The sequence below is a fragment of the Chlorocebus sabaeus genome, chromosome 18 (genome assembly GCF_047675955.1).
Source record: "Chlorocebus sabaeus isolate Y175 chromosome 18, mChlSab1.0.hap1, whole genome shotgun sequence".
NCBI classification, from domain to species: domain Eukaryota; kingdom Metazoa; phylum Chordata; class Mammalia; order Primates; family Cercopithecidae; genus Chlorocebus; species Chlorocebus sabaeus.
Genome location: NC_132921.1, coordinates 64,870,255 through 64,885,730, shown reverse-complemented (window position 1 = coordinate 64,885,730; position 15,476 = coordinate 64,870,255). Strand labels below are relative to the sequence as shown.

General features: G+C 37.4%; 1 protein-coding gene across 3 annotated transcripts in view; it reads left to right on the top strand.

Moving 5' to 3' along the window:
- The window catches only part of MYOM1 (myomesin 1), a 158,654-nt gene that overhangs the window by 26,857 nt on the left and 116,321 nt on the right, over positions 1 to 15,476 (top strand). For all 3 annotated transcript variants that reach the window (XM_037982472.2, XM_037982473.2, XM_037982474.2), the window contains one exon: positions 12,828 to 12,968. In XM_037982472.2, coding sequence (XP_037838400.2) covers positions 12,828 to 12,968 — 141 coding nt within the window. The remainder of the gene's footprint in view (positions 1 to 12,827; positions 12,969 to 15,476) is intronic.

Sequence of the window (15,476 nt, the reverse complement as noted above, 5' to 3'; positions counted from 1 at the left end):
CAGCATTAAAAACAGAGCTTTTCATCCTGGGATGTCCTACCCATCTTTCAATGTCCAGCTCTTCCTGATAACTCTGGACAGAACCTCACTCTCGAGTGTGTGAATTCACATTTTGTTTGCACTGGCCTTTGTGGTTACTGGCCTTCCTTCTTTGTGTTCTTCCATCCTTTCTTCCTTGATTGACATCATATATTTACTCCCTTACTAGACATAAAGCTCTCAGAATACAAGGGTTTTACATTTATCTTTGTATCCTACTCCTACCCCAGTGCCAAACACAGTATTTTACACACAGTAGATACTCAGTAAGTTTTTTTGTCGAATAAATGAAATTGCTACAGAATGTTAAGAAATAAACCTGTGAGGATTTCAGTGGTATTATAACATATAACATGTTATATATATATATAGTGAATGATTGAACAAGGAGATTATTCAATAATGTTTGAAATAAACTTTCTCATGCACTTTCTGAAATATCAGCTGGGTTGTATGCTAAGTTTACATTTAACTCTATAAGAAACTACCCAGTGGTTTTCCAAAGTTGTAGTACTGTTTCACATTCCCACAAAAATGTATGGAGATTCTAGTTTATCCACATCCATGCCAACATTTATTATTTTCTATCTTATTTATTACAGCCATTATAATGTATGTGTAATAGAGGTTTATGTGTAATGTGGTTTTGATTTGCATTTGCTTAATGACCAATTTTGTTAACCATTTTTTTTGCATTTAGTAGCCATTTCTGTATCTTATTTAGTGAAATGCCTATTCAAATCATTTGCCCATTTTTTAATTGGATTTTTTTCTTATTGAGTTGTCATAGTTATTTAAATAGTTTGGATACAAGTTCTTTATTAGATATGTTTGCAAATATTTTCTCATATTCTGTGCCTTGTCTTTTCCTTCTCTTCACCACAGTGTCTTTCCAAGACCAGAAGTTTTTAATTTTGATGAAGTTCAGTTCAACAATTTTGTTCTTTTCAAATCATGCTTTTGGTATTATATCTAAGAACTCTTTGACTAAGTCAACACCTTAGGGAGTTTCTCTGATCTTTTCTTCTAAGAGTATTATCATTTCAGCACTTAATATTTAGAATTGTGATGCATTTTGAAGTAACTTTTTGTGTATAATATTGAGTAAAGCTCTAAATTCATCCTTTCACATATGGGTGTACAATACAACTGATTGCCCCAGCAACGTTTGTTAAAAAGATTATCCCTTCCCCCATTAAATTTCTTGATACCTTTATCAAAAATCAATTGACCATAAATGTAGAGGTTTATTTCTTTTCTTTTTTTTTTTTTTTGAGACGGAGTCTTGCTCTGTATCCCGGGCTGGACTGCAGTGGCCGGATCTCAGCTCACTGCAAGCTCCGCCTCCCGGGTTTACGCCATTCTCCTGCCTCAGCCTCCCGAGTAGCTGGGACTACAGGCGCCCGCCACCTCGCCCGGCTAGTTTTTTGTATTTTTAGTAGAGACGGGGTTTCACCGTGTTAGCCAGGATGGTCTTGATCTCCTGACCTCGTGATCCGCCCGTCTCGGCCTCCCAAAGTGCTGGGATTACAGGCTTGAGCCACCGCGCCCGGCCAGAGGTTTATTTCTGGACTATCAATTCTGTTCCATTAATCTATATGCTTGTTCTTATACCAGTACCATACTGTTTTATAAAAAGTTTGAAACTGGTGAATGTAAGTCCTCTTAGTTCTTCTTTTACAATATTGTTTGCCTATGTAGTTCCTTCATATTTCCATATAAATTTTAGAATCGTTTTGTCAATTTCTACAAAGAACAAAGTCTACTGGGATTTTGATTAGGATCATGTTGAATCTGTAGATCAATTTTGAAAAAATGTATCATTTTAATAATGTTGAGTTTTCCATTCCATGAACATGGAATGCTTACTCATTTAGTTGTTCTTTCACTTATCATAATAATGTTTTGTAACTGTCAATGTACAAGTGTTATACTTCTTTGTTAAAGTTATTCCTTAATATCTTATTCACTTTGATGCTATTGTGAATGGAGATGTCTTAATTTAATTTTTGGATTATTCATTGCTAGTATATGGAAATATAATTGATTTTTGTGTTTTGATTTTATATCCTATGACCTTGTTGAACTCATTTATTAGTACTAGCAATTTTTGTGTGTGTATTTTTTAGGATTTTCTACACATCACATTATATCATCTGTAACAAAAGGTGGATTTACATCTTTTCAATTTTTAAAAAATTAATTACCCTGACTAGAACCTCCAGTACAATGTTGAATAAAAGTGGTAAGAACAGATCATTGCCTTGTTTCAGTCTTAAGAGGAAAGCATTTTGTTTTTACCATTAAATATGACATTAGGTGTAGATTTTTCATAGATGTCCTTTATCAGGTTAAGGAAGTTCCCTTCTATTTCTATTCTATTGAGAGTTATTAATAAGAATGCTGACTTTTGTCAAATGCTTTTTCTGCATCTATTGAGATGATAATATGGTTTTTGTTTTTTATTCTATTAATATGGTATATTACACTGATTGATTTTCATATGTTAAATCAACCTTGCATTTCTGGGATGATCTTCACTTGGTTGTCTATATTGCTGGATTCCATTTCTTAATATTTTATGAAGGATTTTTGCATCTATATTCATGATGGATATTGGTCTGTAGTTTCCTTTTATTATAATGTCTTTGTTTGGCTTTGATATCATGTAATACTGACCTTATAGAATGAGTTGGAAAGTGTTCCCTTCTCTATTTTTGGAAAAAAAAAAGATAAATGATTGGTATTATTTCTTTAAGTATTTGATAGAATTCATTAGCAAAGCTATTTGGGCATGGACTTTTCATTGTAGGAAAATTTTAAATTACCAGTTCGAGTTCTTTACTTGTTCTTGATCTCTTCAGATTTTTAAATTTGTTCTTGAGTTAGTTTTGGTAATTTGAGTCTTTATAGGAGTCCTATTTTGTCTAAGTTGTCTAATTTGTTGGCATAAAGGCATCTACATTATTTCTTTGTGAGCCTCTTAATTCCTATAAGGTTGTTAGTGATGTCTCTTCTTTCATTCTTGATTTTAATAATTTGTGTCTTCTATTATTTGTAGTCAATTTAGCAAAAGCCTTACTAATTGTCACGATCTTTCCAAAGAACCAACTTTTGTTTCATTAATTTTATTGTTTCTCTGTTTTCTTTTTATTTCTCCTCTAATCTTTATTATATTGTCCTTCTGCTTGTTTTGTGTTTAATCTTTTTCTAGCTTCTTTTGATGGAAGCTTAGATTATTAGTTTGAGACCGTCTTTTCTAATACAAACACTTAAAGCTATATATGTCCCTCTAAGTACTGCTTTAGCTATATCCCATATATTTTAATAAGTTGTGTTTTTGTTTTTATATAGTTCAAAGTATTTTCTAATTTCCCTTTGTGATTTATTTTTGACCAATAGGTTATTTAAATGTATGTTGTTAATTTCCTTATATTTGAGGATTTTCTAAATTTTTTTCTATTGTAGATTCTTGTTTAATTCTTCTGTTATCTGGGGATATATTTTCCATGATTCTAGTTCTTTTAAATTGATTTAGATTGTTTTGTGAACTACCATAAGAACCCTCCTTGAGAATGTTGAAAACAATAAGTATTCTATTGTCCTTGGGTAAAGTACTCAAGAAAGATCAGTCACGTCAAGGTGATTGATAGTGTTTTGCAAGTATTCTATGTTCCTGATGATGTTTTAAATCTAGTTGTTCTATCAGTTATTGTGGGTGGAATATTGAAGTCTCCAATCATTATTTTTCAGTTTCACATTTCTTTTAATTCTGTCATTTTTGCTTTATGTATTTTGGGGATCTGTTTTTAGGTGTATATACATTTATAATTATTATGTTTTTCTGAGGAATTGACCATTTTATCATTATGAAATGTTTCTCTTTGTTTCTAATAATATTTCTTGATGTAAAGCATATTATGTTTTATATTAATATAGCTTACCATTTGCATGGTATATCTTTTTTATCCTTTTACTTTAACAAATGTGTCTTTAGAGTGTGCCTCTTGTAGCAGCATATAAGTGAATTAGTGGAATCTTTTTTTTTTCCATTCAGTCTGACAACTTCTGCCTGTTTCTTGGAGTTTTTTATTCCATTTACATTTAATAAAATTACTGATGTAGTTGTATTTATGTCTGCCACTTTTTTTAGTGTATCTCATATCTCTTTAATTACTCCTTTATTGCCTTATTTTGTATTAAATGAAACTTTTTAGTGTATCATTTTAATTCTTTTGTTTCTTGACTATATTCTTTGAGCTATTTTCCTAGGGATTGCTTTAGGAATTGCAATACACATACTAACTTATCTCTGTCTACTTCAGATAATATATACTCACTGAATACCAGTAAACATAGAAACTTTTCTCTAATATAGCTTCATTTCCTTTTCCCTCCTTTGCACTATTGTCAAGTATATTACAACTATGAATGTTGTAAACCCAACAACACAATGCAGTAAATATTTTCTACAATATTATGTCTTTTAAAGAATTTAAGAGAAGGCCAGTTGCAGTGGCTCACATGTGTAATTCCAGCACTTTCAGAGGCTGAGGTGGGTGAATCACTTGAACTCAAGAGTTTGAGACCAGCCTGGGCAGCATGGTGAAATCCCATTTCTACAAAAAATACAGAAATTAGCTGGGCATGGTGATGTGTGCCTGTAGTCCCAACTACTTGGGAGGCTGAGGTGGGAGGATGGCTTGAGCCCAGGAGGTTGAGGTTACAGAGTTATGATCACGCCATTGCACTCCAACCTAGTTGACAGAGCAAGACTCTGTCTAAAAAAAATAAAAAAATTAAAAAAAAAATAATTTAATAGAATATATATGTGTAAAAATTTACATACATATATGCATATAAGCTTATATACATATAAATTTATATACATATGTATGTATAAGCTTATATACATATATGTGCATACACATGAGTGTATGTGTGTATGTACACACACTGTCTTTTGTATTTACCCAATTATTTACTTTCTGGTGTTCTCCATTTTTTTAATGTGGGTTTAAATTACAATTAACTTACCTTTAATCTTTTTATTTTTTTCTCTTTTTGAGTCGGAGTCTCACTCTGTTGCCAGGGCTGGAGTGCAGTGGCATGATCTTGGCTCATTGCAACCTCTGCCTTCCAGGTTCAAGTGATTCTCCTGCTTCAACCTCCTGAGTAGCTGGGATTATAGGAGTGCACCACCACGCCCAGCTAATTTTTGTATTTTTAGTAGAGACGGGGTTGCACAATGTTAGACAGGCTGGTCTCAAAATCCTGACCTCAAGTGATGCACCCACCTTGGCCTCCCAAAGTGCTAGGATTACAGGCATGAGCCACTGCGCCCGGCTAGATATAGAATTCTTGATTGACATTGTTTTTCAGCACTTAAATATGTCATGTCAGTGCCAATTTTCCTGATGAGAAGTCTACCATTCACAGTATTATTGTTCCCCTGTGTGTAAAGAATCATTTTACTCTTGATGCTTTCAAGGTTTTTCTCTGGCTTTGACTTTCAACAGTTTGACTTCGATATTTCCAGGTCTGTGTGTCTCTTTCTGCGTTATTCTACTTGGGTTTTTTGAGTATCTTGGATCCACAGATTAGTATTTTCGTCAAATTTTGGAAGCTTTAGTCTATTATTTCTTCAAATATATTTTCCTGCCCTTTCTCTCTCTCTTCTCTTTCTGGCATTGTCATTACTCACATGTTAGTATGTTTGACATCGTCTCACAGGTTTCTGAGGCTCTTTTAATTTTTCTGTATTCTTTTATCTCTCTGTGCTTTAGACTGGGTAATTTCTATTTTCAACTTTATTGATTATTTCTTCCCTTATCTAACATCTGCTGTTGCGTCCCTCTAAGAAATTTTCATTTGTTATTGTACACTTTAACTCCAGAGTGTCCTTTGATTTTATTTTATAATTTATATTTCTTTGTTGACATTCTCTATTTGTTGAGTCCTTGTTGTAATACATTCCTTTAACTCTGTAAACATGGTTTCCTTCAATTTTTGAACATATTTATAATTGCTGCTTTGAAGTCTTTGCTAAACCCAACATCAAGGACAACCCAGAGACAATTTTGGTTTACTACTATTTTCTCATTGGTGAGAGTTACATTTTCCTGTTTCTTGGCATGTCTCATAACTTTTATTGTTGTTAAAAATGGGACATGTCAGATAATACATTGTTACAATTCTGAATTCTGAATTTTCCTCAAAGTGTGTTGTTACTATATTTTGGTTTTGTTTTTTTGTTTTTGGGTTTTTTTGTTTTTGTTTTTGTTTTGAACTGGAGTCTCGCTCTGTTGCCCAGGCTGGAGGGCAGTGGCGTGATCTCAGTTTTGTTTAATAATTTGGCTGTACATACTTGTAGAATCTCTTTAACTACTATGTGGCTGTAGGTGTCTCTGCTCAGCTTTGTTTTGTTTTTTAAATTCTTGTTCTCATTTTTAAGCCTGAATTCCTAAGAATCACACTGTGTTTGCATAGATTAATGGCCAATGAGTGGTCAGACATTGTGCCCAGACAGCTCAAGACAGTAAATCTTCCACCCTCTGGCAGTAGATCTGTGTGTGTATTAGGGAGCACAGTTAAAGTGTGCCGGTAATTTTTTATTTACTTTTTGAGACGGAGTCTCACTGTGTCGCCCAGGCTGGAGTGCACTGGTGCGATCTCGGCTCACTGCAACCTCCGCCTCCCGGGTTCAAGTGATTCTCCTGCCTCAGCCTCCTAAGTAGCTGGGCCTATAGGCATGTGCCACCATGCCCAGCTAATTTTTGTATTTTTAGTAGAAACGGGGTTTCCCCATGTTGGCTAGGATGGTCTTGATCCCTTGACCTCGTGATCCACCCACCTCGGCCTCCCAAAGTGCTGGGATTACAGGCGTGAGCCACTGTGCCCAGCCTGTGTGCAGGTAACTTTTAAGTAAGTCTGATTTTGCTTAATTCCAGGCTCTCTTGCCTGTCCACTGCACGTGTGCACAGGTTTACAGTCAGCCAATGATGTATGGAAAACTTGGGCCTCTCCAATCTTTCCTACACATATTTGTATGGAGAGCTTCTGAAGGCCCCTATGACTATTTTATTTTCCAGATTTTCCTGGTAAATTTCTGGCTGATCTACCAATCTACTGCTTGTCCCAAGCCTGATTGTAACCTCAGGCTAGCTGAGCTGCTGGTCTTCCCTTGTTTGTTTGCCACCTAGATTGCTACTGTTATTGACAATGCTGCTGGATGTGGGGTTTTTAATCACATTGTGCCCAAATCAAGTCATTCTTCCCTGGCTGCTCCTTTTCATGCCTTTTCTCATGGTTGAACTACCTTATGGACTAAGCTGGGAGTAATGGATGGGAGAAGCGTAGGCAGGAATGACACACAGACTCCCGTTGCTCATACATGAAATTCAGTTGTTTGTTTGTTCTGTGAATAGCCACTTCTCAGTGTAGTGTATGCCTTTGATTGATTTTCAGAGCCCTGATTGGTTATTTTTGACAATGTGTTCTATATCATCACTGCTTTGGAAAGAGGAGCTGAGGAACTATTCCTTCCACCATACTGGAAGTCCCACCTCTGCATCAGCCATTTTTAATCATTCCTCATCTGATTCTGATGTGAAACCAGGGTTGAGAATCTTTGCGCTAGGGTTTGTTACAGGAGAATAAATCTTTTTTTTTTGTTGTTTTTCTTTTTTTTGTGACGCTGTCTCCCTCTGTCGCCCAGGCTGGAGGGCAGTGGCGCCATCTCAGTTCACTGCAACCTCCCTGTCCTGGGTTCAAGGAATTCTCTGCCTCAGCCTCCTGAGTAGCTGGGATTCTAGGCATCCGCCACCATGCCCAGCTAAGTTTTGTATGTTTAATAGAGACGGGGTTTCACCATCTTGGCCAGGCTGGTCTTGAACTCCTGACCTCGTGATCCACCCGCCTCGGCCTCCCAAAGTGCTAGGATTACAGGTGTGAGCCACTGTACCTGGTCATAAATCTTTATTTCACTTCATTCAATAAACATTTATTGAGTTGTGTCAGGCACTGGGTACAATGCTGAGGATATAAAGATCACTGAGACCATCCCTCTTCTCAGGTAGTCACAGGCAGTGGGAAAGACAGAGAAACCAATAATGCAGCCTAACCCTGAGCACGTAAGGATGGGTGATGCTGGCTTTGGGAGCACAGTCAGTGGAGACAATGCCCACAGTTCATCCTTTCTCTGAAACATGCTGATAGGCTGTCAGAATGTTTTCAGAAAGTAACATAGCCATTATGCAGGTCTACACTTCCCATAAACATGAATACATTTATTCATCCTAGTAAACCTGGAACAATTTCCCCAAATTATATGGTGATTATAAACATAACTTTAAGGGGCCAACATTTTATTTTATGTTCAGTTTAATGACTTTTTTGGTGCTTTATTTTAGCTGTAACTGATTATTTTATAACTTCAATTTAGGTGAATAAATTCAGGAACAACGAATCAACATCAAAGTCATCATGGACAGTATGACATGGTTTTATGGTCTCCAAACTGGGGAGTCCACAAAGGCAAGCCACTGGGGTATAGAATGAAATAGTAACACTTCTTTTTTTTTTTTTTGAGACGGAGTCTCGCTCTGTTGCCCAGTCTGGAGTGCAGTGGCGTGATCTCGGCTCACTGCAAATTCTGCCTCCTGGGTTCATGCCATTCTCCTGCCTCAGCCTCCCAAGTAGCTGGGACTACAGGTGCCTGCCACCACACCCGTCTATTTTTTTTTTTTTTTTTGTATTTTTTAGTGAGACGGAGTTTCACCATGTTAGTTAGGATGGTCTCGATCTCCTGACCTCATGATCCGCCTGCCTCAGCCTCCCAAAGTGCTGGGATTACAGGTGTGAGCCAGTGCACCTGGCTGTAACACTTCTTTTTGTAAAAAAAAGAAATCAAATGCGATCTTTAGCTTTTTTCTATTGATTGAATGTTTCATAAAATTGGACTATTTATACAGTAGTATATGGATAGAACTTATAAATAAACATATGTAGGTAGTATGCCCCCAATTTTTAAAATTAAGAGTACTTGATCATAAAAGTTGGAGATCCCTGCATTTTGGGAGGCCGAGGGAGGCAGATCACCTGAGATCAGGAGTTTGAGACCAGCCTGGCCAACATGGCAAAACTCCGTCTCTACTAAAAAGTACAAAAATTAGCTGGGCATGGTGGCGTGAGCCTGTAACCCCAGCTATTCAGGAGACTGAGGCAGGAGAATTGTTTAAACTCGGGAGGCAGAGGTTGCAGTGAGCCAAGATCGCGCCATTGCACTCCAGCCTGGGCGACAGAATGAGACTCCGTCTCAAAAAAAAACGTTGGAGATGACTGGTATAGTGAAAAGAACACTAACCTGAAAATCAAGAAGAGATGAGTGCCAGTCCCAGTTCACCACCAACTCACTGTGTGAGCATGGGTGAGTTACAAACACTCTCTGGGCTTTGCTTTCCACATCTGTCAAATCAAGGGCCTGGTATAAATATCCCCAAGTCTGCTTTCAGCTCTGAAATTCTGTAAATGGTTTTATTCTTGCTTTTCCTGTTATGAAGTTGAATAAGCAGGGGGTTATAATATTTCCTCTTCAGTATTTGAATTAGATGCAGGTGTAAGTCTACTTCTGAATTCCTGGAATATTTCCAGAGAGTGCATGTTGTACCTTGGCTACGTCTCTTCCCTATGGTGCTACCAGTCATAGATGTATGTGATAATGTCCTACACACCAGGATATGTATTTAAAATCTGTTAACTGTAGACATATTAACAAGGACTAGCATAATTGGTGGGGAGTACAAAAAGATGTACCTAGATATAGATACAGTTACAGGCTCATAGATACCTGTGTACACACACAATTAACCCTTGCCTTTTGCTTAATTTGATTGCTTCATCAAAATTCAGAAAGCTTCAAGATTTAAGCTAAGCACATTAAAAAACACTACATCTAGTTTTAATAGGTAAAGACGGACACCAATCCATACATGTTAAGTTTGATAACTACTCAGAAGTAAGTTGTTGGCTTATTTTCAAAATTTAAATACATAAAAGCCCAAGGGGTTAGCAAGCCTTTATTTAGCTCTTTGATAGAAATTTAAAATCTACATATTATATGTAACTCCTCTAGAAACATTTTTCAACTTTAAAATTCAATAGAGTAAGATGTTGGACTTCAGAGGTCATGGATCATGACAAAATAGACTATGGATGTTTTTCTTAAGATAATTATGCTTATTATAACAGTCACTTTCTTTAAAGTTTGTGTCTCTCTGTTTTAGTTTTTTTTTTTTTTTTTTTTTGAGGCGGAGTCTCGCTCTGTCCCCCAGGCTGGAGTGCAGTGGCGCCATCTCAGCTCACTGCAAGCTCCGCCTCCCGGGTTCACGCCATTCTCCTGCCTCAGCCTCCTGAGTAGCTGGGACTACAGGCACCTGCCACATCGCCCGGCTAGTTTTTTGTATTTTTTAAGTAGAGACGGGGTTTCACCGGGTTAGCCAGGATGGTCTCGATCTCCTGACCTCGTAATCCGCCCGTCTCGGCCTCCCAAAGTGCTGGGATTACAGGCTTGAGCCACCGCGGCCCGGCCTGATTTAGTTTTGTTTGCTAGCCTCAATAAATAAATGTCTTAGCATTACTAAATCATCAGTTCGCATTGTATTTTAACATCTAGTTCTTCATATACTCTTTATTAGAAATCAAAGTCGTGAAGAAATATTAGCATAATAAAAGTGGAGATCTTGCATTTTCTAAGCAGTACTATATAACACATAGCATCATAATGCTTTTAAAAAATTCTTCTGTTCCAAATGAAATATGAAGTGGAAGCTGATGAAAGGGCCATGAGTCTTTAGCATAAAGTTCAACTATTAAAAAGTCGGCTCCTACATTGGAATGATGTACAAGAAAAAAAAACAGCTCCTGTGATTTACTTGTGAGAATGGAGTACTCATATTATAGCACATTCTATGTAATAAATGCATTATTTTAAGAATTTGTCTTAAAGGATAAATGACAGAGAAAGGAGTAATGCAATGAAAAGAATAAGAAATCATAGCTATTTTGATGTAATAAATGTCAAAAATAATGAACTCATGAGAATCTCCTGTAGCCACTAGAATGAGTAAAGAGAGAAAAGCAAAAGCAGAAAAATAGGAGAGAAATTAGAATCCAGCTGTTCGAAACGGGGGAAAAAATGAAACTCTTAAGCCCCATAATTATTTTATTTTGGATGGTAATGGAATAAAGAGGTGAGGGAAAATACCACTTTAAACTTAGACCTGTATAAGCACAGCCTGTACTTCGTGACCTGCCGGGGTATAGAATGCAGTTGTTTTGCTGCTGCCCAGGACAGCCGGCCAGGAACAAATGTCACCCTGGCTTCCAGTTGGTAACCAATCCACAAGCTTGAATTCAAAGTTCTAACCTTTAGTTTTAATGCTGATCATAGAAAAAGAGATAGATATTCACCTCTGGGGGAGGGGGTAGATATGGGGAAGGAAGAGTTAGGCCATTTCCATGAGACCTCCTGGGAGGATTCAAGGTGCTGCTGCCTGCCCTGCATGTCAAAGCCCTGTGCTACTTGTTTTCTCGCATCATCATACATTGTTTGTACCATGTATATGCTTGACCTCTCTTCTGCTTTGGATTAGGTAATCCCTTTTGCTTTTTCAAATGATTTTTGAAGATTAGGAAATGGTCAAGGTTTGGAAGGTTTTCCTATTTCAAATGGGCAGCTTGGCTTTTCCCATGACATAATACCCCTCTTCACCTTGTCTTTAGAGATCCTCTAGACCGAGGGCTTCTAAAAAAAATTAACATTTTTTTTTTTAAGAATAGTTTCAAATTTACAAAATGATTAAAAGGATAGTGCAGAAGAGTTCCTATACAGACCCCTATTGTTAACATCTTTCCTTACTGTGTAGATTAGGGACTTTTAGCCCCGAGTTCACGGATTGACTTCAGGGAGTCCATGAACTCCTGAAGTTTATGCCAAATTGTGTATGTTTGTATGAGAATGCATTTCATTTCATTGAAGAACTATACAAATTAACACTATTCTTTTCATTTCATCAATCCCTTTTCTCTGCTATCTCTGCTCTCATGTTTTCCACTTCCTAGTCATTTTTTTGGTTTATTAGAACACTAACTACCTCCAAGTGCACATTTGCAGCAGTGTGCATAGGAAGACAGAAATGACCAAAGGCTTCTTTATCACACCCTTGTGAATCACTGAGTCAATCGGCATCATGTGTTCACATAAAATATATTAACTCTATTATTTAATAAGCCTCACATCCTTTCAAAGGCAGGAGTCGCCTATAATACATAAAGGTCTCAGTGTAAACCAAGGGTCCTACATCAGAATGGATCTATCTAGAAAAGTGTGCGTTTTAAATAAGCTCCCAAAAGAATTTGGATGCACCATGTATCAAAACCATTTATATAGTCTGCCTAGATTTCCAACATGACATTAACACAAAAGGGCATTTAGAAGTATCACAAAAGCATCACTGTTTTCCCTTGAAACTTTAAGTGGGGGAAAAAGCCATGAAATTACTGGAGCCATAAAATTATTATCACTATTTTTCTTTTCTGTCTCTATGGAGTCTGTTATTTGAAATCTTTCTAACTCTACTTTGATTCTAAAGATAAAAGATAATTGTAACATTAGAGATCTAGGATTTGGTAAAATTTCTCCCAAGTTAAAACTTCCTGTATCAGTATTTTGAATGTTGTAAATGCCTTTTTTTTGTTATTATTGTCTGATGTTAGGTGGTTTATTTCAGACTTACAGATTCCAGTCTACTGTTAGATGATTATTCATCCAAGTTGAGCCCCAAACCAAAGAGAGCCAAGCACAGCCTTCTGTCTGGAGAAGAGAAAGAAAATTTGCCCAGTGACTACATGGTACCCATTTTCTCGGGACGGTGAGTGTGCTTGTTCTTCCTGGCTTTAATTATTAAGAAGTATATAGTAAGTGCTATAGGAGTAGCAGATTATAGTCATAATTGCTGTGGACAGATTATAGAAATAGCAGCTAACATTTATTGAGCACTTGTCAGATTATAGTAAAAGCAGCTAACCTTTTATTAAGCACTTACTATATACTGATTGAGTAAGATCTGAGGAAGCTCAGAACCATGCACTGAGAGAGACGTGTTAATTATGTTAAAAGGGATTTCCTTTTCAGAAATTTTGCCATTACGTAGGATGGCTACATGACAAACAAGAATGATCAGAACTTAATGCTGCTTATAAAACTAGCTGGAATGGAAAGTGGATCCTGGGATGCTAGTGATTGTACAGGATAGCCAGAGTAAAAAGAAAACTTCAAAACTATAAAATGTTGGGTGAATTTTTATTACTGTGTGTGTGTGTGTGTGTGTGTGTGTGTGTGTGTATATATCACTTTCTGAGATAGGGTCTCTGCTACCCAGGCTGGAGTGCAGTGGCACAAACACAGCTCACTGCAGCCTCAACCTCCCAGACTCAGGCAATCCTCCTACTTTAACTTCCCGAGTAGCTGGGACCACAGGCACGAGCCACCACGCCCAGCTAATTAAAAAAAAATTATTTGTAGAAATGGGGTCTCACTATATCACCCAGGTTGGTCTTGAACTCCTGGGCTCAAGTGATCTTCCCTGCTTGGCCTCCCAAAGTGCTTGAATTATAGGCATGAGCCACCACACATGGCCTGGGTGAACTTTAAAAAAAAAAAACCCAAGATGACACGTTTAGGTAGCTGAAAAATATCTTGGTTATCAATGTGGTTTTAATTATTATTCACTGGGGGAAAAAATCTCATCATAATTTGAATGCCTTGTTCAATGGGAAGTAGATTGCTATTTACTTTGAGGAAAACTTCAAACAAAATCATCACTAAATCACAAGTCTGTGTGATGCCGATTTTCTATCTTTATTACATAACATTATTTCTGAGCCTTAATAATATTCAAAGGAATCTTGAAAGGAGACTTGTCCTGGACACCAAGATTAAAGCTGCACAGGAACTTTCTGGCTCATCTCCTGTTTACTTCTCTTTGAACACAGAGTTATTCCCATAGCTCAGGTGACGCTCAAAGTGAGGCCATCCTCTAAGAGCAAATGTCATGGAAAAGTAGATCCTCTTGGAAGTCAGGAAATAATTTGGTTGTGATTGATGGTGACCTACATCTGTTGCCTGTGTTTTTCTTTCCATTGCCCTCTGACAGTTCCTTTCTGACTTGTGTCGGAGGCTAATGTCATAATTGCTCTGAACCCAATTAGGAAGGTAAAGGGATAAATAACATTCTATTTTTGGCTTTTTAGCTGATATCTTTGCTCTCTCTGATTTTTTTAAGTGAACTTTCCAGACAAACACGCTTTCGCTGCTAAGTATGCATGTCCAGCCATTTGTCCTCTTCACAGTAGCTTAATGTAACTCGCATTCCTTGTAAGTGATGGTAGGCTAGAGGGGTAAAGTCTTTTGTCTCCAGTATTTTTCCCACTCTGTTTCAAAAAATCATTTTAAAACCACATCAGCTTAACACTAGCCTACATGACATGACTCCACCTGGCAGGGCACAAAATGAAGCTTCTTACTCCTAACATCTTCTCCTTGCTCTGTCCACACCAAACTATTTGTCTCTTCTGGGCCAGTCTCAGGAAGTGATCATTTACCAAATAAACTGATAAAAGAAGATGTGAGGCAGGGCGTGGTGGCTCTCGCCTGTAATCCCAGCACTTTGGGAGGCCAAGGTGGGCGGATCACGAGGTCAGGAGATTGAGAACATCCTGGCTAACACGGTGAAACCCCTTCTCTACTGAAAATACAGAAATTACCTGGGTGTGGTGGCGGGCACCTGTAATCCCAGCTACTCGGGAGGCTAAGGCAGAAGAATTGCTTGAACCCGGAAGGTGGAGGTTGCAGTGAGCCGAGAGATCGCACCACTGCACTCCAGCCTGGGAAACAGAGCGAGACTCCTCTCAAAAAAAAAAAAAAAAAAAAAAAAAAAAAAAAAAAAAAAAAAAAGATGTGAATGAACATTGATTTTCTAGGCTTTATTTCTAGTTCTCCATTATATCTTATACGGTGTCATCACCTATACTCTATTACTGTGTCGAAAATAACATTTCACAGCGGTTTTGGCAGTATTAATCTGAGAAGAGGATGGAAAAAAATAAACATCTGTTGAGTGTCTATTATTATTTGCTGGGACTCATGCAAGGTGCTTTATATAAACCATCTTGCTAAATTCTCCATACAACCCTGCAGAGATGTTAATATATCAATGTTTTGGACAAGGAAATCAAGGTAGAGTGACTTTCTGAAAGCTGCATGCCTGGGAGGGAAAGAATTGAAAGTCCCACGTAGGCCTGGTCAATGCAGTGGACATGCCCTCTGCACTCACACTGTGCTTCTGGAAAACACCATTTCCTCTGCATGGCACCTGAAA